Source organism: Palaemon carinicauda, chromosome 27 (assembly GCF_036898095.1).
Source record: "Palaemon carinicauda isolate YSFRI2023 chromosome 27, ASM3689809v2, whole genome shotgun sequence".
Classification (NCBI taxonomy): domain Eukaryota; kingdom Metazoa; phylum Arthropoda; class Malacostraca; order Decapoda; family Palaemonidae; genus Palaemon; species Palaemon carinicauda.
This window is the reverse complement of record NC_090751.1, coordinates 33,846,081-33,869,368: the sequence shown is the minus strand read 5'-3', so window position 1 is coordinate 33,869,368 and position 23,288 is coordinate 33,846,081. Positions and strand designations below refer to the sequence as shown.

Here is a 23,288-nt window from a genome sequence, read left to right as displayed (position 1 = left end):
TCAGGGGGGATAAGTTGGAAGATATCTTTACCATCAACGGGGTTGTGATATTGTATGCAAAACAAATCTGCTGTAAAAAGTTGATAGAAATATCCTTTAAATTTGTGTACTCGTATGTATTATAGTACTTAGAATTTTTATTGATATAGTCATCTTGCTCAATGAGTGCATTGTTTTATATGTCTTGTGTTATTGTTTAAAATACTGTGTTTTATATTATTTTTGCAGAGGGAAAGAGTTACCTGAAGATAAGGAGTTTAAATTCTTTGCTGCTGGCATTAGTTCAGTTATTCATCCTCGTAATCCTCATGTTCCTACTATCCATTTCAACTACAGATATTTTGAAATGCAAGATGAAGATGGTAACAACAAACATGTATGTTTATTTTCAACAAGTTGAGACATATCTTTTTTTAGGGATCTTGGCAATTGAATGTAATTTTGTAGTGCCTGCACTAATGTTTGGAAATCTTTTTCCACTTATTTTCATTAATAGAAATGAGCTTTTGAGGGCTAGGTATATAGTAAGGGTGTATATAGCATTTATGCATTGGGATCTAAGGGGTCCATAACATATGTAATAGTGATAATATCCTATTGGAGTTCTGCTTGTTGAATGAAAGGAAGATAGATATTATAGTAATTTTTATAGTACCGTATATACTCGTGTAATGTTCGATTTTTGAAGGCCTATTTTTCAGTTAAAAAAGTAAGGGTCGAACATTACACGAGATATATATTTGAAAAAGCAAAAATTTCTGGCCTACCGGTAGGTAAACGTAAGCTAGGCCTACGCGAAAATTATCCTAGGCTATGTTACCTACCGGTAGGTAATCGTAGGCTATGCTTACACGTATATAAGGTTACCTACTGGTAGGTAAACATAGGCTAGGCCTATATATACAGTACTAACCATGTTCATTTAACACCAGACATATTATTAGCATGGATTTTATTTCCTAAACCTTCATAAATAGTTTTTTTCCGCTACGAGTAATGACTTTACCATAACGCAGCAGGTATGAAGCTAGCAAACAGTCGGGTTGCGTATGTTATAACGTGATATGGTTAATGAAAAAATTAGGCTCATTTTATTTTACTTGGTATGGTATATTAATTGATATTAATAATAAACCGCAAAAAATTTTCTTAATTGAATCCACATTTTTTTTCTCCAAGTTCGAACGCTAGTTTCGGTAACTCCAAACATTTTTACGGCTTGAACGTTATTTGTCGTTTCAACGGACAGCAGCTGCAATAACTTGAAGCTTGAATTTTGCAGTAAATTTTCTATATTTCTTGGTAGACATCTTGATGGGTTATGAGTAAATTCTTATTCATATATATTGTGAGGAAAAAAATGATTAGCATAACGGGTAATTATATCACCGTAATTACCTGCAATTACCGGTAATGGTAATTTGTTACTCAAAACGATGAACTAATTTTGTTTGCTACTTGTAGTGTTTGCTTGTTTTGAAAGCTATTAGGCGGTGATGATAATCGGCTGTTTGCAACTAAAGTGTTCGCCAGAAAATGTACGCTGAATACTCAATTGTTATTGTAAACAGAGTTAGTATTTAGGTGTTGTTCCGATTTGTTTTATACATTTGTTCATTGCACTTAGGCATAACCCTTACTTTGTTGGTAATTATGGTATGCTGGAGATAAAAGACCTCTAGCCTACTGCCAAAATCAAGACTCGAACATTACATGAGATATATGATGAATTCATGATTTTGAAGGCAAAATAGGGGGGTCGAACATTACACGAAGTCGAACATTACACGAGTATATACGGTATATGATTTCCCTGCCTTTGCTTGAAAATTTGTTCCTATGCATATACAAACCTATCATCCTTTGAACATGCCTTCAGCATATCGGGAAAGGCTGTTAAATTTGTTAATAAGGCAGTTAGCGACAGGTGGTGAGCACGGACAAAAATCCCCCCCCGCCCCCTTTCAGAAGTTCTCAACTTTTGTTTTAGGCTGCAATGACTACAGACATACTGTTGTGCACTCAGCAAATATTTTTTATCAGTTTCTTGAGAAAGTGTATGTTAGCAGTTGCTTGTGAATATGAATGTGAAACCAGAAATGCATACTTGCTACAAAAATGGTGGACATTGCAACCGGGTTATGAGTAAACTGGCTGCAGATCCACACTCATTCTGTACTTCTTGTGGGGCCCAAGATTGTTTGCAATTATTTTCATGTGCCCCCCGAGTGTAGGTTGTAGCCTCCTGTCTAGTGGCGGGTGTATGTCTTGAAAGGGAGGAAGAGAGCTAAACTTTCTCCGGGATCTGTCTTGGCAACATCTAAGTAGACACTGAAGAAGTCTATGTCTTCCATTCTCTTATTGAGTGTGAATACTACCACTGCTTCCAGGCATACAATCTTTATACCCCTTTCTCGGTCCCTGGGAGAGTATGCATCAGTATTAAGGAGCCCTTGGATCTATATTGGCTGGCTTTTTAGGATATGGTGGCGTTTGGGGTTCCCCCAGTGATCGCTGCACCCCATCAGAAGTCAAGAGGCTCTTCTCCGTTTGCCATGCAGACCGCTGTCGACAAGTTTGACCTAAGGAAGGCTTGGGTCTCCTTAGGTGTTTCAGGCAGCCCCTATCTGACTTTGTTGAGGGAGCTGGTAGTGAAGGTTACCTTGCCCTTGGTATCCCCAGTGCCAGTGTCTCCCTTGGTGATGCCAGTGTTGAAAGGTTTTAACCCTGGATAGGTATGCTCCTCGGACGCCCCTTTAAGGGTATACTCGGACGCGCGCGACCCCGACGCCAAAAAAAATTCTTGAAAAATCAGTTTTTGCAGTAACCTCCTTTTTTCTTTTGCCAAAAAAAACTTCAATGAATGCTTAAAACAACTGTAAAGAGAAATACTACTCATCTGCAGAAAAACTATTTATTATAAATATTTTAAAAAATTAAGTAGAAAAAAAAAGACCTTACATAAAAATTCATAAAAAAAAAGTTTATACATATATACACAAATCCTTTTAGGAATTGATTCTTGAATGTTTAGGACACATCTTGATGTATTTTGGATGAAGTCAGACCCATGGAGGTGAAGATCTGAAATGAGAAAAAAAGGGTAACTTTTTTTGGCCAAAAAAATTTGTCCAAATTTCATGAATTTTTTTGGGTTCCCAAATGAAATAGAAAGTGGCTAATTTTTTTAGGGAATAAACATATGTTATCCTAGAATAGAAATATGTAAAAAAATCTTCATTATTTTGTAAATTACATTTATATCAGGGGCCATATCTAAAGGTAATTTTTTGAGTACTTAGAAATTTCGTAAAAAAATACATATATTTAATATATAATATGATATTTATGCAGGTAAAAATATACCAAAATATCACAAATTCTATAGGGAACAAGAATATATATAGATAGGGCAACTTACGCTTCGGATATGTCCACAAAATGGCCGCCAACCACACTGACTCAGACTCCCTAATCTGCCACTTGAAATGTAGGAAGGGTATGTCAATTTCAAGGTGTTATTTACTAATCTAATTATTCTTGGATATGCATAAAAATTGTATGGTGGGTTGCTGAATAATTGTCGATTATTTTACGACTATAAAATTAAAATTCTGAACCAAAAAAAAATTTTTTAAGGGAAATAAAATCGAAAAAAAAAAATGTAAAACAATATAATATTTTAGCTAAAAAAATTTGATGATATTCAATCAAAAAAGAAGTAAACAAAATTTTCCGACAAATAAACATCTAGAGGAATCATTACTCTGTTATAGTTCCTTAGTACGTAGTAATTTTGAAAGAAATGTGAAAAAACGAAAAAGTGGCAATCGCAGGAAAATCGAACACATACCTATATATACGCCATATCTGGCTAAAAATAAAGATAGGCATGGGTAGCCAGATCATCTAGAAACACTTTCCAACACTATAAAAATACAGGTTTTACGACACTACTTGCCAATTCCTTACGGTAACATGACTAAGCAAAAGAATGCAAAACAAATAAAAAGGGGCACTCGCGGAAAAAATGGCCAACATTCTAATATACGGCATTTCAGAAAAAAAAAAAAATTTTAGCCACGTACTAGGCAAACCATCAAGGCACATTTTCCGACAAATAAACATCTAAATGAATCATTACTCTGTGATAGTTCCTTAGTACGTAGTAATTTTGAAAGAAATGGGAAAAAACGAAAAAATGGCAATCACAGGAAAATCGAACACATACCTATATATACGCCATATCTGGCTAAAAAAAAGATAGGCATGGGTAGCCAGATCACCTAGAAACACTTTCCAACACTATAAAAATATAAGTTTTGCGACACTACTTGCCAATTCCTTACGGTAACATGACTAAACAAAAAAAAAAAATGCAAAACAAATAAAAAGGGGAACTCGCGGAAAAATGGCTAACATTCTAATATACGGCATTTCAGAAAAAAAAAATTCGGCCACGTGCTAGGCAAACCATCAAGGCACATTTTCCGACAAATAAACATCTAAATGAATCATTACTCTGTGATAGTTCCTTAGTACGTAGTAATTTTGAAAGAAATGGGAAAAAACGAAAAAATGGCAATCACAGGAAAATCGAACACATACCTATATATACGCTATATCTGGCTAAAAAAAAACATAGGCATGGGTAGCCAGATCATCTAGAAACACTTTCCAACACTATAAAAATATAAGTTTTGCGACACTACTTGCCAATTCCTTACGGTAACATGACTAAGCAAAAAAGTGCAAAACAAATACAAATAAAAAGGGGCACTCGCGGAAAAATGGCCATTCTAATATACGGCATTTCAGAAAAAAAAAATTTCAGCCACGTGCTAGGCAAACCATCAAGGCACATTTTCCGACAAATAAACATCTAAATGAATCATTACTCTGTGATAGTTCCTTAGTACGTAGTAATTTTGAAAGAAATGTGAAAAAATGAAAAAATGGCAATCACAGGAAAATCGAACACATACCTATATATACGCCATATCTGGCTAAGAAAAAAGATAGGCATGGGTAGCCAGATCATCTAGAAACACTTTCCAACACTATAAAATTATAAGTTTTGCGACACTACTTGCCAATTCCTTACGGTAACATGACTAAGCAAAAAAGTGCAAAACAAATACAAATAAAAAGGGGCACTCGCGGAAAAACGGCCATTCTAATATACGGCATTTCAGAAAAAAAAAATTTCAGCCACGTGCTAGGCAAACCATCAAGGCACATTTTCCGACAAATAAACATCTAAATGAATCATTACTCTGTGATAGTTCCTTAGTACGTAGTAATTTTGAAAGAAATGGGAAAAAACGAAAAAATGGCAATCACAGGAAAATCGAACACATACCTATATATACGCCATATCTGGCTAAAAAAAAAGATAGGCATGGGTAGCCAGATCATCTAGAAACACTTTCCAACACTATAAAAATATAAGTTTTGCGACACTTCTTGCCAATTCCTTACGGTAACATGACTAAGTAAAAAAAATGCAAAACAAATAAAAAAGGGCACTCGCGGAAAAATGGCCAACATTTTATTATACGAATTTCAGAAAAAAAAATTTCAGCCACGTGCTAGGCAAACCATCAAGGCACATTTTCCGACAAATAAACATCTAAATGAATCATTACTCTGTGATAGTTCCTTAGTACGTAGTAATTTTGAAAGAAATGGGAAAAAATGAAAAAATGGCAATCACAGGAAAATCGAACACATACCTATATATACGCTATATCTGGCTAAAAAAAAACATAGGCATGGGTAGCCAGATCATCTAGAAACACTTTCCAACACTATAAAAATACAAGTTTTGCGACACTACTTGCCAATTCCTTACGGTAACATGACTAAGCAAAAAAATGCAAAACAAATAAAAAGGGGCACTCGCGGAAAAATGCCCAACATTCTAATATACGGCATCTCAGATAAAAAAAAAGACATGCACGTGTTAGCCCAACCATCAAGGCACACTTTCTAACACATAAACATGAAAAAAAAATCAGTAATATACGGCAATTCCTTACTACGTAGTAAATTTTTACAAATATTGAAAAAAAAAACAGAAATTGGCAACCGCAGTTAAATACCCAATATACCAATAACTACGATTTATCTGACAAAAACAAAGTCACGTATGGGTAGCCAGATCATCTAGACACACTTTCCAACACTAAAAAAGGAAAAGTTTTCGACACTATTTGGCAATATCTTACGGAAAAATGACTTGGCAAAAAAATGAAAAAAAATTAAAAAGGGGCACTCGCGGTAAAATGCCCAACATTCTAATATACGGCATCTCAGATAAAAAAAAAGACATGCACGTGTTAGCCCAACCATCAAGGCACACTTTCTAACACATAAACATGAAAAAAAAATCAATAATATACGGCAATTCCTTACTACGTAGTAAATTTTTACAAATATTGAAAAAAAACAGAAATTGGCAACCGCAGTTAAATACCCAATATACCAATAACTACGTCGTATCTAACAAAAACAAAGTCACGCATGGGTAGTCAGATCATCTAGACACACTTTCCAACACTAAAAAAGCAAAAGTTTTACGACACTTCGGCAATATCTTACGGAAAAATGACTTGGCAAAAAAATGATAAAAAATGAAAAAGGGGCACTCGCGGTAAAATGGTCCTCGTGGTGATGAACGACATTTTAACTAAAAAAAAAATCATGCACATGGTAGCCAAACAATCCACCAAGACTTTCCACAACTGATAACTTATACAAGTTGCACCATTCTACGACAATTTCATAATACGTAATAACTTTGATAATTATGCAAATTACCTTAGAAGGGTAAACTCGGTCGCGCTCGACCCCGACACGTCTCAGAAATCGGGGAAGGAGTACAGCTACAGCAATGCACATCTGGACACTACTAGAGCGTGTAGGCGATACACCTACTGCAGGTCGATCACCCACAAATTCAGTCACGGGGGTGAGTCACGTGAGAAAAACCTGTTTTTTTTTGACGCTCGGGGTCGCGTACGACCCACCGTACCTATCCAGGGTTAAAGGTGTGTCCCCTATGTCATTGACCCAGTGATGTCCACTGTGATGTTGTCCCTTCCAAACCCTAAAAGGGCTGTTAAGGCTCGTCCTGTGACATCATTGTCGGAGCTGCCAATAAAAACTTCGGCTCTAGTGGGTGCAATGTCAAAAATAGCGGCGTAAATCATCTCCAGAGTTGAAAGTGTGTTCCTCCTGTACCAGGTGTCACCCCCTGCATCACTCTTGTGTATGCCACTTCGAGCCTTGTGCCTGTGCTTCTGGGACTCGTAAGTCCCTGGCTCCTCTGTGCCTGTTACCTCGAGTCTTGTGCCTGTCCTTCTGGGGATCTTAGCCCCCAGCCCCTCTATGTCTGTGACCTCGGCCCCAGCCCTTGTATTGCAAGCCGAATGTTTACTCAGACCTTGACTCCTTGATTAGAGACCTGAGGTGAGGGTTGGAAAGAGGAAGACATGTGAGCACTCTTCATTCTTTTCTGACTTCTCTTCCTTGTACTCTTCAACATTCGAATAAGATTCTGACACTTCTTTGAAAAAGATGAGGAAGAAGAGTAGGAAGAGTTGAAGTCCAGGAAGGATGGTCGTAGTTGTAAGGAAAGGGATTCTTTCCACCTCTCTTGTGGGGTTGGGGATGGTCAACACCTGAATGGTTCCCAGCCCTACTCCGGCCCCATGTTTCGTCTTCCTCAGGTGACAGGGCTGTAGCTTGGGCTTCCGGACAGGTAGGCCCAATTGATGGAGGAGCTTCATTGCCCTCCATCACCCTTTGTACCTGGACGGTGGACTCTTGCTCCTCCCTCAAGTTGCAGTAATTTGGCTGACATTGCTAGCTTGTGTTCAATGGAAGACCATAATTTGGGGGCAGAGGGACCCTCTCCTGTGCTTCGTGGCACGGGGCTGTGGTGGCCAACCTGTCACGGTCAGCAGTGGGAAGAGTACGAACATTTCCTTCCGCCTTTGCTGTGATTGGTGCCAAGGTGTCTTCCCTTACTGTTGTTAAACGTCCCAGGGTCTTTCAGCTCGAATTATATTTTTGGTTCTGTCTTTGGAACAAGGTGATCATTTTCTTGGGGGAGAAGTGAATCTCCGGAGCAACCTGTCATACCCTCGAGCTTGACTGGGTATGAAAGTATTTGGTAGTCATCTGCCCCTAGGATATCGGACCTTAGACCGGTGTCAACGGAGGTAGATAATCCCGAGTCGGAATGTTACTTTGTGAATGGCCTTACATTCATTCATATGTGCAACGGCCTGGGGAGATTACCTTAGCTCCGACTTTAAGGAGAACCTCAGTCATTGAATGGCACTTTGGTGCCCCTTAAAGGTCCAGGCCATCCCTGGAGCTGACCTGATTAAACCTCGAGCGAGTAAGTGGTCAGAGCTGTGGATCTAAGAACTTGCTTCCAGCGAATCAAACAAGACCTCATCATTCCACTCCCGAGGCAGAGAAGGCTCTATGCACCAGAACTTCTGGTGTCTTCACCTCTCCAGGTTGATCATCATTGTGCAATGATGGGGGACTCCTTGGAGAGCCTTTAATGCAGAAGGCACTGCATTCTCGGCATCTTGAGTCGGCGGTAGTGGAATTGTCTGCTTTGGCCTCCTTCCAAGCAGTTTCTTGGCCATACCTGTAGGATTAGGGGCAATGGAGGCCTCCAGAGCCTTTCCTATACCCCGACCTGGACCTCCCTGACTCTCAAGACTGACTTGTTGCTAGCCTTAGTTTTGGTGAAGAGAGTAGGCAAGTTGCATGGTCACTCTAACATAGTCACCCACAATGATGGGTAGAAGTAGGTCTCATTTAGTTTTGTGCTAGATTTTGTTGCCAAAGCTTAAAACATGTTGGGGCATGATCCCAGGTACAATTCTTCTATCCCTTCTCTATATGAGTATCGGGTGGCGATCGAGAAATGGTTGTGTGTCCCGTGAGGGCTCTACAATATTATATGAAGAGGATCTGACACCTCAGGTCTGATTGTCAGCAACACTTCCTTAGCACTGGCAGGATCAAGAAAGAGGTGTCAAGTAACACCATCTCTTTCTGGCTTTGTGAGACTATCTGTGTTGCGTAAACTTCGGCTACTGACAGGGTCGAAGTATCAGCTAGGACTGGAGCTCACAAAGTCAGGAGTATAGGTCCCACTCTTGCCTTCAAGAGGAATCTTGCAGTCTGCTTAATGTTGAAGGCTGGGGTGTGAAAACACCAGACCACCTTCACAGCATTTTATGTACAGGAACATACCCACAGGTCCCTTTACACCTTTGTGCTTGGTCCTGTGGTGGCTGCTCAATTAGTTGTGTAGCCCGCCCAGCATCCATATTAGACCTTAGGCATCTTGTCTATGGTAATGTTAGATGTAAGTCGGGAATAAAAGGTAAAATAACTTTTTTTTTTTTTTCTTTTACTGCTTCCTTGCATGGGGATGAAGTGGTTAAAGTGTTACTTGCTGGACTTCTATCTCCTTCTGGGGAAGGGATCCCTCCTTTGACCACATACAAATCTTGAACAGTCCAGGCTCTTTCAGCATATTCATCCCAATGATAGACAGTTAGGAGGTTGCTGGCGTCATCTCCTTTGCTTCTGTATGGAACTGTGCAGATTGCCATTTCCAGGGAAAAAATAGAAACAAATAGTTAGGTTCTTGGTGGACTTCCAATGCACCAATCAGTGAGTCTCCCTATTTTAAAGGATAAAAGGTTTGTATACTTTTAGGATCAAATAACAAATTTTAAAAGTAATTTTTATTTTTCCTAGCTATACAAATCCGAGTCCTTTCAAGTTCAACTTCCCACTTCAACCACTCCTCTCAGTCATGAGCCGGAGGTCAAAAATGAAGAGCCACCAACAAGTAGGGGTTGGAGCTACAAACTTACCCATGCTCACCTACTGTTGTTAACTACCTTATTAATGAATTCAATGTCTGTTCCAGTTCCAAGACATTCCTTATTCTAAAGCACTCAGGTTTTATATAGCTAGAGAAAAAACAAATTACTTTTAAAATTATATTTACTATGTGTGTCTAGAAAGGAGATTACCACCTGCAGAGTGCTTATTCTTTACATTTTAAACTATCCAAGGTTCTCTGCACCATTCCTTCAGCATCCAGAAACATTTTCTGTCTTTTTTAGTCATTCATATTTCCATTGATGATGTAGGTTTCTTCCCTTCTAAGTATCTAACTTTTATAACATTGTCTTTTACAAATTTTCTCCTCTTTTAAAAGTAAATTCTTCTGGCCAACTTTACAATAGTTTAGGAATAATAACATTTTATATATTTAAGATGGGAATTAGCAAATCTTGCTAGTTGATATATTCATAGTTCAGTAAAATTTTCAGGTTTTAATTTTGTTCTATATTTCCTACCTTATTATTATGAGCATTTGGTAAAGTTACTCCTTTTCAAGTAATGAATGTTCAAAGATGGTCTCCATATATGAGTTACTTTAACAGTCTCCTTGTTAGAGGAAACTACTTTCATTGTTTCTTGTGAGGCTTATGGTAGAGTATTTAATGTTTTATTAAAGCAAGGCCACTTGGAGCTGAGTGAACATTGCAAAGAACCTTTGTACTTTTTACTTTGTATCCTTTAATTATCTGCAATTGTCATATTTTATTCAAGAATAAATCCTTTGGAAAGCCTTGTGAAGGCTTATAGATTAAAGGCTTTGTCTCGTTAAACCACTGTACTATTATTTTAATGATATTGTTAAAAGCTGGAAATTTTGAAGCATTTTTGTATTTTATCTTTTAACAGTGGTGGTTTGGTGGTGGTACAGATCTGACGCCCTATTATTTGGTTGAAGATGATGTAAAACACTTTCATTCAGTGTTAAAAGATGCTTGTGACTCACATGATCGTCAGTATTATCCCAAGTACAAGAAGTGGTGTGATGACTACTTTTTTGTTAAATTTCGAGGTCAGTGGTAATGTTTGCCTCACATTTTTAATTCTTTTTTTGTATGATATCATATTTTCTTTTAAAGATATTTTAAGGATATAAGAATAAATGTTTGTTAATATGCAAACCTTGTGTTCTTTTAAATAAAGGAATATCCTCAAGGGAGCTGGATGGCTGTTGAAATCGTTAACGAGGTAGCTAATGACAGGTTGTGAGCTTGAGGAAGTAACCCCTTCCACTCGCCTGTCTTCGGTTGCAACAAGTGTGGACATACTGTTACATCCTATCCAAGGCTTTTTAATATTTTATCTTACTTTTGTGATAGTCACAGAGAGATGTACGAGAAGGGAAGGTGGTGCGAGGTTGAATGTCATGTTGAATGGAGAGTTACTTGAGGAGGTGGATCAGTTTAAGTACTTGGGGTCTGTTGTTGCAGCAAATAGTGGAGTGGAAGCAGATGTACGTCAGAGAGTGAATGAAGGATGCAGTGTTGGGGGCAGTTAAGGGAGTAGTAAATAATAGAGGGTTGGGCAGGAATGTAAAGAGAGTTCTGTATGAGAAAGTGATTGTACCAACTGGGATGTATGGATCGGAGTTGTGGGGAATGAAAGTGACGGAGAGACAGAAATTGAATGTGTTTGAGATGAAGTGTCTCAGACGTATGGCTGGTGTATCTCGAGTAGATAGGGTTAGGAACGAAGTAGTGAGAGTGAGAACGGGTGTAAGAAATGAGTTAGCAGCTAGAGTGGATATGAATGTGTTGAGGTGGTTTGGCCATGTTGAGAGAATGGAAAATAGCTGTCTGCTAAAGAAGGTAATGAATGTAAGAGTTGATGGGAGAAGCACAAGAGGAAGGCCAAGGTTTGGGTGGATGGATGGAGTAAAGAAAGCTCTGGGTGATACGGTGAAGATGTGAGAGAGGCAAGAGAGCGTGTTAGAAATAGGAATGAATGGCGAGCGATTGTGACGCAGTTCCGGTAGGCCCTGCTGCTTCCTCCGGTGCCTTAGATGACCGCGGAGGTAGCAGCAGTAGGGCATTCAGCGTTATGAAGCTTCATCTGTGGTATATAACGGGGGAGGGTGGGCTGTGGCATCCTAGCAGTACCAGCCGAACTCGGTTGAGTCCCTTGTCAGGCTGGGAGGAACGTAGAGAGGAGAGATCCCCTTTTTTGTTTCATTTATTTGATGTTGGCTACTCCCCCAAAATTGGGGGAAGTGCCTTGGTATATGTATGATGTATGTATCTTACTTTTTAGTGTGAATAGTGATATCGGCTTTGTGTATACATGGTGTGGAGGATTTAAAGTGTACTGTATAGTGGACACTGATTTGGTTCATGATAAACTGTCAGTAGATCCAATCACTATATATGGCCATAATTGTGTACTATTATCCTCTTTTTACCAAGTGCAGATCATGGCCTCCCCTTAAGCGGGCATGGAAGAGCTGGACTCTTGCCTTTATCTTTCCTCTGAATGGGGTTCTGTGGTATCCTGTGTTGAGAAGATGGATCCTTGCAAGCTTATGTGCAGTCCACAGCAGACCTCAGACCCATGCTTAGGAATGTCAACGCTCCCTCAGATGGAAGAGTACGAGGTTCTCCTTTCGTCATTACCTTGATCGGTGCTAGAGAGCCTTCTCTCCTTGAAGACTACTGGCCTGGTCTGGCTTTAGTTCAGGAATACTTTGGAGGTTCTGTCCTTTGGTCAGAAGGCTAATTTTTGCGGGGAGAGATTAGGTGTCTGGACCAGCCTGGTGGACCCTCTACCCTTAGATTATGCCGGTACTCAAGCTCTTTTGCCTCCAAAGTGCCAAACCTTGGAGCAATACAGAGGAGAACAGGAAATCCCGAGTCGGAAGATTACTTGTGGACAATATTACACAAGTATAATGAACCGGTTGAGGTAACCTTGCCGCCCCTCTTAGGGTTGGCTTTAGTCTTTAATTGGCACTTTGGGCCCGCTCATGATCAGGTCTTCTCTGGAGCTACCTGGTCAGATCTTGCTATTAGTTCTTAGTTTAAGTTGACAATCTGATCTGTAGATCAGGGTTCTTTCTTGTTTTTGGTCAGCCAACTAGGATCCTGCCTCACACTCTCGGCTGTGAAGTTTCTTGTGTCAGAGTCTGCCTCGTCATCTCAACAGAGACCCATCAATGAGTGTACTGTTGGGAACTCCCCTTGGAGAAACTCCTGTTAAAATACATGTCCTTTTAAGCCCTTGAGACAGGAGCCTTGAATCTTCTGCCATGACCATCTTCCAAACTGTCTTAGTTTGACAGTGGTCAGGCATGTGACATACTTCACTAGACAATGGAACTTACTTTACACACAGTCAGCACTCCAGTGGGCTAACACGGTTTTAAAAAGGAGGGATCCTTGGCTTCCCAACTGAAAACAAGTTTGTCTAGGGGTAGCTCTGATGCTGCATTCTCATTGGTGTGGGAAGCCTTATCTCTCCTTACGAGAGGGTTCTCGTGCAGGCAATGGTGGAGAGGAGAATTATATGGTATTACTCCTTAGCATCTTTAAAGGGTTCTGGTTTTTCAAAGAGGTGAGCATCTATCACTGCAAGAATGGCAATAAGAAAACTGCGACCTTCTCTAGTCCTCATTCAAGACTGCCTATGACCTCTTCTTCTGAAGGGGATTCTGTGCATGCACAAACATTTTAAAGTCCTCATCATCGTAAGGACAGGAATGTGGGAAGAGGGAAGGTAGGGGGGGAAGCTGATGTTGTAAAAATAATTAGTATGGGAATAAGTTATTTTGAAGTTTAAAACTCATTTACCCACAAGATCATAATTAATTAATTTCATTGTTACAGGGCTTTAATTATGCCCTGCTCTCTGTGGGGCACCCATGAGTAAAGAGATGTTCTTCTTCGATTAGCAAAAGGTTTGCAGAGAATGTTTAACCAATAAGTGATATCTTGTAGGTGGAAGTGTTCTTTATTGATGTCGTCATTGGTGAGATGTACATCGGATAACCGTATTTCCCCATGTCCTAAGACGCTACGAGTGGTAAGACGCACTCTATATTTAGCTAAGTAATTAGAAAAAAAAAGGAAATTAAGGATTTTGCAACCTATTGTAACAGCAATTCCTAGTCGGCGGTTTTACAGTGTAAATTTTCTTCTGGCCCAGTAAATTTTCTTATTTTGGGTGTATCATGAAATGTGTTGGGTAAATATCAATTAGCTGTACACCTGATATCCCAATTTTATTACATATTCATATTAAAAAAACACTAAACTAGTTGTAGTTTTCTACCACCGTAACGTTTTCAAGTGTTTGTTTACATTAAAGCAGTGTTGCCAAATGCTCCTGATCAAATTTCGGTAGAGAAGTAGAATTTCAGTAGTATTTTTCAAATTCCGCATGTAAAATTCATACAAAATTATTGATTAAGTAAAGGATTCTCTAGAAATTTTGCAAGGTAGGATATTTTTTCAGCTGTTTGTGTAATGAGGTCTAGTTAGTTTACAGCTAACTTGGTAACACTACACTCAACTTGCAGTGAAATGTTTTTCGAGTTTCTGTTCAGCAACAAATATATTATTTCGGAACCCATGCAACAAAGTCATTATCAAAATATGACTTTATTACAAATGACAAGATATGAGAAAATAGATAAATTCTGCATAAACAAGTACACTGCTGTATTGTAATACATCCTAGCGTCGTCTGCTTAGATACCGTTAATTGGCATGCTTGCATGTACTGTTTATGGCATTGGCGAGTCATCAGCTAACCACCCAAAAAAAATATCTTGTTGCTTTAATTAATTAAAGAAAATGCATTCAAAATGATATTATTTATTACATAAAGTATGAATTATAATTATAGACTTTCATTTTATGTCTTGGGCGTGTTAGTGTTTGCATGTCATTACCGAGGTGTTTGAGCTTTTGTCAAACTTCCCTATACAACTTCATCTTAGTGGAAAGACACAGCATGATTTTGGAGGGGATTTTTCTTGAAAATAAATGTCTTATGATGTGGGAAATACAGTAACAAACTTTTTGAATTTCTGAAGCAGTCATTTTTATTGCGGGCACTTCACAACTGAATGTTATTATCTCTGCACTAGCAGATTAATGAACAATTGAAAATAAATTTTTGGCCAGTTCAGTACTATATATGTTGAATATATCTATCTAGTACAATTGATAAAGAAAATTTAAATTTGAATATTTCTTGTTTATTTAAGTGGAAAATTAGCTTAACTAATTTTGTTTTGGTATGTTTTTACTACTTGGGTTGATTATAAGAACTGGGACTGCACTTCAGTGTCACCTGCCTCTAACAATGAAATACTGTATGAAAATTGACATAGGAACTGATTTTGTCTTTGGGTTGTTGTATGGTCTAAGGTATCCCACCAAAGTTACTGATAGTTTACCATGACTCCAGTTTAGTCCATTTCTAATCTTTCCAAAATTCAATATACAGTACCAGTGTTGAATATCTTTAAAAATTGGTTTTACAATACGTGAATGTTGTTTGAACTTTTATTCTCCGTGTAGTAGTAGTTTAGTATTACAGTATACAGTATAGTGGATGTTGGATACTGAACTTTAGAATGCCAAATGTGTAGGCAACCTTTATTTGTCCCAGCACTGTATAGAAATCTTACGGTCTTTATATAGTATTATTTCGGTGCTAGCTGAAACTTGCCGTATAAGCTTTAGTGAGGTATAACTACCCTCCGCTAGTTGAGTGGGGGTAGACTAACCTCCTTACTCACACCACCACTAGTAAACTACTGCCACCTTTTATTTTGGCTTGGTAGAGTACAGACTTTCTCTTACTCCACTAAAACCAAAATTAAGATTTCTATTTAACTGGTCTAAAAGTGAAAATATTTTCTTTTCATTCTTTTTGTTTTTCAGGTGTGACTACCCAGGAGACCCTTAAGTATGCAGGTTTTTCCCAGCAGTGACGGGTGCCGTCGCGGCACTTTCATGTCGGCAGAGGAGACTGATCCGCACGGTCTGTGCCCTGCATGTAGGGGTCACTCCTGCACGCGGGAGTCTCCTTGCCGGTTTGTCAGGATTGGTCGCCCTCCCTGTGGTTGAGTTTTAGCAGGTGAGGAAAGAAAAAGGCTAAGAGGGATCCTTTACCGTGGAGTCAGCTTTGAAGGGGAAGAAACCTCGCCATCGATTTCCGTCAACTCGGCCTCACCATAATGACTGCTCGTTTGGCTTCCCTGGGAGTTCATGGAGTTGATCTCCTGGCTGAGTTCATTCAGCCGGAAGAGAGACGGAGTGAGCTGCCTGGAGTTCTGCCTCCAGGTGTTGGACAGCCTTCCCTTCCGAGGGAAAGTCATCTTCCACCAGGGGTTGGGCAGTCTTCCTTTCCGAGGAAGAGCTCCCCTTCTGCAGCTCCTGGTTGGTAGGTTCCTCTCCCCTGAGGAGATTTGACATCAGGAGCAAAAGGGGATGATCCTCCCTCCTAACCCTGGGAGGCAGGAGGTGTCTCTGTGGGGTTTCCACCAAAGGTCTTTGGACTCGTCTATGCTCCATCAGAGCACAGCTTTAAGGAGCTGGACGATGATGGGGGAAGGCAATTACCTGCGATTCCTTTTCCTCATTGTCTTGTCCATAGGGCACAGCGTAATGCTTTGCACTATACAAGGCCAGGTTTTCACAAGGATGCGCCTTTGGTTTCTCCCTTTCGCGAGCTTGCGCCTTCGGTTTCTCCCTCTCGTGAGTTTGTTCCTTCAGTTTCTTCCTCTCACGAGTATGCACCTCCGGTTTCTCCCTTTTGCGAGGTTGCGGCTTCGGTTTCTCCCTCTCATGAGCTTGCGCCTTTGGTTTCTCCCTTTCTTGAGCTTGTGCCTTCGGTTTCTCCCTCTTTCAAAGAAGAACCTGCCTGCATGCAAGTCATCTCCTTTGCTCCAATACCAGATCAAGGAGACTGGCATTTCTAGGAAATTGAAATATCGAATCAGTTTGGTTCTAGGGAACTAATAAGTGAATCTCCCTATTTTATGGGACAAAAGGTTTGATTACACATTGGAACAAAGTAAGAAATAAATTTTAAAAGTAATTTGTATTTTTTCTAGCTATACAAACCAAAGTCTTTTAGTTAAATTTTCTACCTGCACCGCCCCTCATAGTTCTGAGTTGTGGGAAAAAAGTGAAGAGTCTTTGATAGGCATGCGGGTCGGCTGCTCCGCCCCTGCTCACCAAGTGTCGTTAACTATTTCAACAGTCGTTCCACCTCTGCTGAAACCCCCTATTTTAAAGGCCTCAGGTTTTTATTGCGCCCTATTTTAAAGGTCAAAGGTTTTTATTGCCAGGAAAATAAAAATTATTTTCAAAACTTGTTATATTTTGCTGTTTTTTTAATTTATTTTTTTTAGCACTAGGGTATTTATGATTACAAAGCATAGTAATTTTCAATATTAATCTTACCCGATGATCATGTAGCTGTCAACTCCGTTGCCCGACAGAATTCTACGGACGGGATACGCCAGCGATCGCTATACAGGAGGGGGGTGTACTCACCAGCGCCATCTGTGGTCAGGTACTCCAGTACTTCTTGTCAACACCACCTCAATTTTTCCTCTGTCGTGCCGCCGGCAAGACCTACATGGATACGCTGTTGATTTTGGAGTCTTTGTTCACGGTTTTGGTGAAGTATTTGCTCTAAAATTTAGCCTTCGCTGTACAGGAAGCTTTTCCCTTAGCTTAGATAGCTTTTGGAATTAAATTGATTTATTGGTTAACGATCTTTGCTTTACTTTGGAATTCCCCCTTGACTGTTCTCTAAATTCAAGATGTCCGACCACTCTCAAGCTCCTAAATTTAGGCGATGTAGTGTTAGGACTTGTAATAGGCGTCTTCCGAAGGCCTCTGTTGATCCTCACACCGTTTGTTCCGACTGTAGGGGAAAATCCTGTCAGTTGGAAGATCGATGTGGGGAATGTGCTGGGCTTTCGGAATTCGAATTTAATGAATTCCTCAAATATACAACTAGGTTAGAGAGGGAGAGAGTTAGGAGGAGTTCTTCTCGCTCTTTGGTTTATTCCTCCCCCCATGACCCTCAACCTTTTCCTTCCCCTGTGGTGGTGACCCCCGAACCTGCTACGAGTGCTCAGCCTGATATGACGGATATGTTACGTGCCATTCAGGCTCTTGGTGATAAGGTGGAGTCGTTAGTTAGTGACCACAATCTTCTCTTGGCAGATGTCAAGGAACTTAAAGTGAAGAGTGCAGTGGGAAGTGTTAGTGCCAGTGCTGTGCCTAGTGTCAGTGTCAGTGTTGCGCATGAGGATACTTCTGTGCGTGCCAGTCGTCCTCCCAGTCCGGGACCTCTTGCAAGCTCCCAAGCCCAGGGGAGAAGCAACGTCGAAGGGCAAAAGGGTTCGGCAGGCCTTGATCGGCGCACAGTTGTATCCTCAGTGGTTGCGGGCGTATCTGATAGAGATCGTCACTTCCACTCCCAGACGAATGAGCCCTTAAATTCCTCGTCTGCGGAAGAGGTTTCCAGGAGGAAACGGTGGACCCAGGTCTCACGACCTCTCAAACGTAAGGTCCCTTCCGAGCTAGTCCAACGGCCCAGGTGTAGCCACTGGGCCAGTTCGGACTCGCCGCAGTCATCTGATGACTGCACACCTCCTAAGAGAGGTAGAGCGGTGCCTCAACAGGCCTCTGCTCCAACTTCTGTGGACCCCAAGTGGTCTATGCTGCAGACTATGCAGTCTCAGCTTGCGGCTTTGATGCAGGAGTATCAGGCAGAGAAGGTTAACACACCTCCTCCTGCGAGCGCTCCTCCACCTCTGCGCAGTCCTCCCTGCCAGACGCATGTTCTTGAGGCTCCTCCTGCTTCCATGCGTGAGCTGCCGCATCGGGAGTTGCCAGGTTCCAGCACTATGCAGCAACCTCCTCTACCCATGAGGCAGGAGCCTCATGCTATGCGGCAACCTCCTCAACCCTTGAGGCAGGAGCTTCATGCTATGCGGCAACCTCCTCTACCCATGAGGCAGCAGCCTCATGCTATGCGGCAACCTCCTCAACCCTTGAGGCAGGAGCCTCACTCTGCGCAGCAACCTCCTCAACCCTTGAGGCAGGCGCAACCCTTGAGGCAGGAGCCTCATGCTATGAGGCAGCCTCCTCAACGCATGCAGCACGAGCCTCTTACCATGCAGCAGCCGCATTCTTCGCAGCATGAGCCTCATCCCATACAGCATGAGCCGCATACCATGCAGCATGAGCCTCATGCCTTCCAGCATTCGCTTCTGACCACGCTTGCTCCTCAGACCACCGCAGAACCTCCCTCACTCCAGCCTCCTGCCTTTGTCATTGCCAGCCCTCAGTCTCTTCAGCAGAGGCATGATGATGGATCCGCAAGTGCGCATGCACCCGTTCTGCAGGATTCAGCCATTCAGCCTGCCGCTCTACCTTTACCTCTCGCTACTCAACTCTCAGGCGATGAGGTTTCTGAGGATGAAGCTGCTCATCTGGATGATCCTACATCTGATGTGGAAGGACACAAGTCGTCGTCGCCTTCTTTAGACTTTCGCAAGGTCCTGGCTCTGTTCAGAGAGTTGTACCCTGAACACTTCGTATCTGCAACCCCTCGTTCTCCTCCATCCGAGTTTTCTCTAGGCATGCAGCCTACTACGTCTGCCTACACCAAGCTTGTCCTCGCCAGATCATCAAGGAGAGCTTTGAGGGTTTTAGGGGATTGGTTGCAGTCCAAGCAGCAACTGGGAAGGACCTCTTTTGTGTTTCCTCCTCCTAAGCTGGCTTCTAAGTCGGGCGTCTGGTATGCCACGGGAGAGGAACCTGGCTTGGGGGTTCCTGCCTCTGCCCAGGCCGACTTCTCAAGTTTGGTTGACTCTCCCCGCAGGTCGGCTATGAGACGCTCGAAGGTCTGCTGGACCTTTTCTGATTTGGACCACTTGATGAAGGGAGTCTTTCGCGACTGCTCCTTCTGACAAAGACTCGGCCATGCTGATCATGTCCAGTATGGACAAAGCAATTCGCAATGGTTCTGGCGAACTTGCGTCTATTTTTGTCTCGGGAGTCCTCAAGAAAAGGGAACATCTATGCTCCTACTTATCGACTGGTATCACCCCTTGCCAGAGGTCAGAGTTGCTGTTTGCTCCTCTCTCCAAGTTCCTGTTTCCGGAGGAGTTAATCAAGGAGATGGCTGCGGCTCTTATCCAGAAAGATACGCATGACCTCATGGCCTCTTCAGCACGTAAGGCTAAAACCTTACCTTCCGTGCCGAGATCTTACCGCACCCCTGTGGCTGATACACCTGCTACCAGATTCATTCCGCCCTTTCGTGGCAGAGCCTCCAGTAGAGGAAGTACCCGTGCAGACAGTCACCGGGGCAAGTCCAAGAAAGGTGCCAAGTCCACGAAAAGCAAGCTTTGACATCCTTCCTCTCCAGACAGCTGTAGGAGCCAGACTCAAGACCTTCTGGCAAGCCTGGGAGAGCAGAGGTGCAGACGCTCAGTCTGTCAAGTGGCTAAGGGAGGGTTACAGAATTCCGTTCTGCCGCAATCCCCCTCTGACCACATCTCCCATCAACCTCTCTCCCAACTACAAGGAGAAGGACAAGAGGCTAGCGTTACATCAAGAGGTGTCGCTCCTGCTACAGAAGGAGGCAGTGGTGATAGTCCGGGACCATCAATCCCCGGGCTTTTACAACCGTCTCTTCCTGGTGGCCAAGAAGACAGGAGGTTGGAGACCGGTGCTGGACGTCAGTGCGCTCAATGCTTATGTCACCAAGCAGACGTTCACAATGGAGACGAAGAAGTCGGTCCTAGCAGCGGTCAGGCAGGAGGACTGGATGGTCTCGTTAGATCTGAAAGACGCCTACTTTCACGTTCCCATCCATCCAGACTCCCAACCTTTTCTGAGATTTGTCTTTGGAGAGGTTGTGTACCAGTTCCAAGCCCTGTGCTTTGGCCTGAGCACGGCACCTCTTGTGTTTACGCGACTGATGAGGAATATTGCGAAATTCCTTCACTTGGCAGACATCAGAGCCTCCCTTTATTTAGACGACTGGCTTTTAAGAGCTCCTACAAGTCGTCGCTGTCTGGAGAGTCTCAGATGGACTTTGGATTTGACCAAGGAACTGGGCCTCTTGGTCAATTTAGAGAAGTCCCAGCTCGTTCCTTCCCAAACCATCGTTTACCTGGGTATGGAGATTCAGAGTCGAGCTTTTCGGGCTTTTCCGTCGGCCCCAAGAATCAACCAAGCCCTGGAGTGCATCCTGAGCATGCTGAGGAGGAACCGATGCTCGGTGAGGCAGTGGATGAGTCTAACAGGGACTCTTTCATCGCTAGCCCTGTTCATCGAGTTAGGGAGACTCCACCTCCGCCCCCTTCAGTACCATCTGGCAGCTCACTGGAACAAGGATATGACGCTCGAGACGGTCTCTATTCCTGTTTCCAAAGAGATGAGGGCTACTCTAACGTGGTGGAAGAACAGCATTCTTCTCAAGGAGGGTCTCTCGTTAGCTGTTCAGACCCCCGACCATCATCTCTACTCGGACGCATCAGACTCGGGCTGGGGCGCGACATTGGACGGACAGGAATGCTCGGGGACATGGAACCAGGAACAGGAAACGCTTCATATCAATTGCAAGGAGTTGTTGGCGGTTCATCTGGCCTTAATGAACTTCAAGTCCCTCCAGCTAAACAAGGTGGTGGAGGTGAACTCCGACAACACCACAGCCTTGGCGTACATCTCCAAGCAGGGAGGGACTCATTCGAGGAAGCTGTTCGAGATCGCAAGGGACCTCCTCATTTGGTCAAAAAGTCGAAAGCTCACGCTGGTAACGAGGTTCATTCAGGGCGATATGAATGTTACGGCAGATCGCCTCAGCCGGAAGGGTCAAGTCATCCCCACAGAGTGGACCCTTCACAAGAACGTGTGCAACAGACTTTGGGCCCTGTGGGGTCAGCCAACTATAGATCTGTTCGCTACCTCGATGACCAAGAGGCTCCCATTGTACTGTTCCCCGATTCCAGACCCGGCAGCAGTTCACGTGGATGCCTTTCTGCTGGACTGGTCCCACCTCGACCTGTATGCATTCCCGCCGTTCAAGATCATCAACAGGGTTCTTCAGAAGTTCGTCTCTCACAAAGGGACACGGCTGACGTTGGTTGCTCCCCTTTGGCCTGCAAGAGAATGGTTCACAGAGGTACTGCAATGGCTGGTCGACGTTCCCAGGACTCTCCCTCTAAGAGTGGACCTTCTGCGTCAACCTCACGTAAAGAAGGTACACCCAAGCCTCCACGCTCTTCGTCTGACTGCCTTCAGACTATCGAAAGACTCTCAAGAGCTAGAGGCTTTTCGAAGGAGGCAGCCAGAGCGATTGCCAGAGCAAGGAGGATATCCACTCGCAGAGTCTATCAATCTAAGTGGGAAGTCTTCCGAAGCTGGTGCAGAGCCAATGCAGTTTCCTCTACCAGTACCACTGTAACCCAAGTTGCTGACTTCCTGTTACATCTAAGGAATGTTAGATCTCTATCAGCTCCTACGATCAAGGGGTACAGAAGTATGTTGGCAGCGGTTTTCCGCCACAGAGGCTTGGATCTTTCCACCAACAAAGATCTGCAGGACATCCTTAGGTCTTTTGAGACCTCTAAAGAACGTCGGTTGTCCACTCCAGGCTGGAATCTAGACGTGGTCCTAAGGTTCCTTATGTCATCTAGATTTGAACCTCTCCAGTCAGCCTCTTTCAAGGACCTCACTCTAAAAACTCTTTTCCTCGTTTGCCTGGCAACAGCCAAAAGAGTAAGTGAGATTCACGCCTTCAGCAGGAACATAGGTTTCACATCTGAAACGGCTACATGTTCCTTGCAGCTCGGTTTTTTGGCTAAAAACGAGCTTCCTTCACGTCCTTGGCCTAAATCGTTCGAAATACCTAGCCTTTCCAACATGGTGGGTAACGAACGGGAGAGAGTACTTTGCCCTGTCAGAGCTCTTAAGTACTATCTTAAAAGGTCAAAACCCTTGCGAGGATAATCGGAGGCCTTATGGTGTGCTATTAAGAAACCTTCACTGCCTATGTCTAAGAACGCAGTTTCTTACTACATAAGGCTTCTGATTAGAGAAGCTCATTCTCATATGAAGGAAGAAGACCTTGCTTTGCTGAAGGTAAGGACACATGAAGTGAGAGCTGTGGCTACTTCAGTGGCCTTCAAACAGAACCGTTCTCTGCAGAGTGTTATGGATGCAACCTATTGGAGGAGCAAGTCAGTGTTTGCATCATTCTATCTCAAAGATGTCCAGTCTCTTTACGAGAACTGCTACACCCTGGGACCATTCGTAGCAGCGAGTGCAGTAGTAGGTGAGGGCTCAACCACTACATTC

General features: G+C 42.5%; 1 protein-coding gene across 2 annotated transcripts in view; it reads left to right on the top strand.

Moving 5' to 3' along the window:
• The window catches only part of Coprox (oxygen-dependent coproporphyrinogen-III oxidase), an 85,134-nt gene that overhangs the window by 36,427 nt on the left and 25,419 nt on the right, over positions 1-23,288 (top strand). For both annotated transcript variants that reach the window (XM_068350999.1, XM_068350998.1), the window contains exons 5-6: positions 229-376; positions 10,801-10,963. In XM_068350999.1, the coding sequence (XP_068207100.1) occupies positions 229-376; positions 10,801-10,963 (311 nt within the window). The remainder of the gene's footprint in view (positions 1-228; positions 377-10,800; positions 10,964-23,288) is intronic.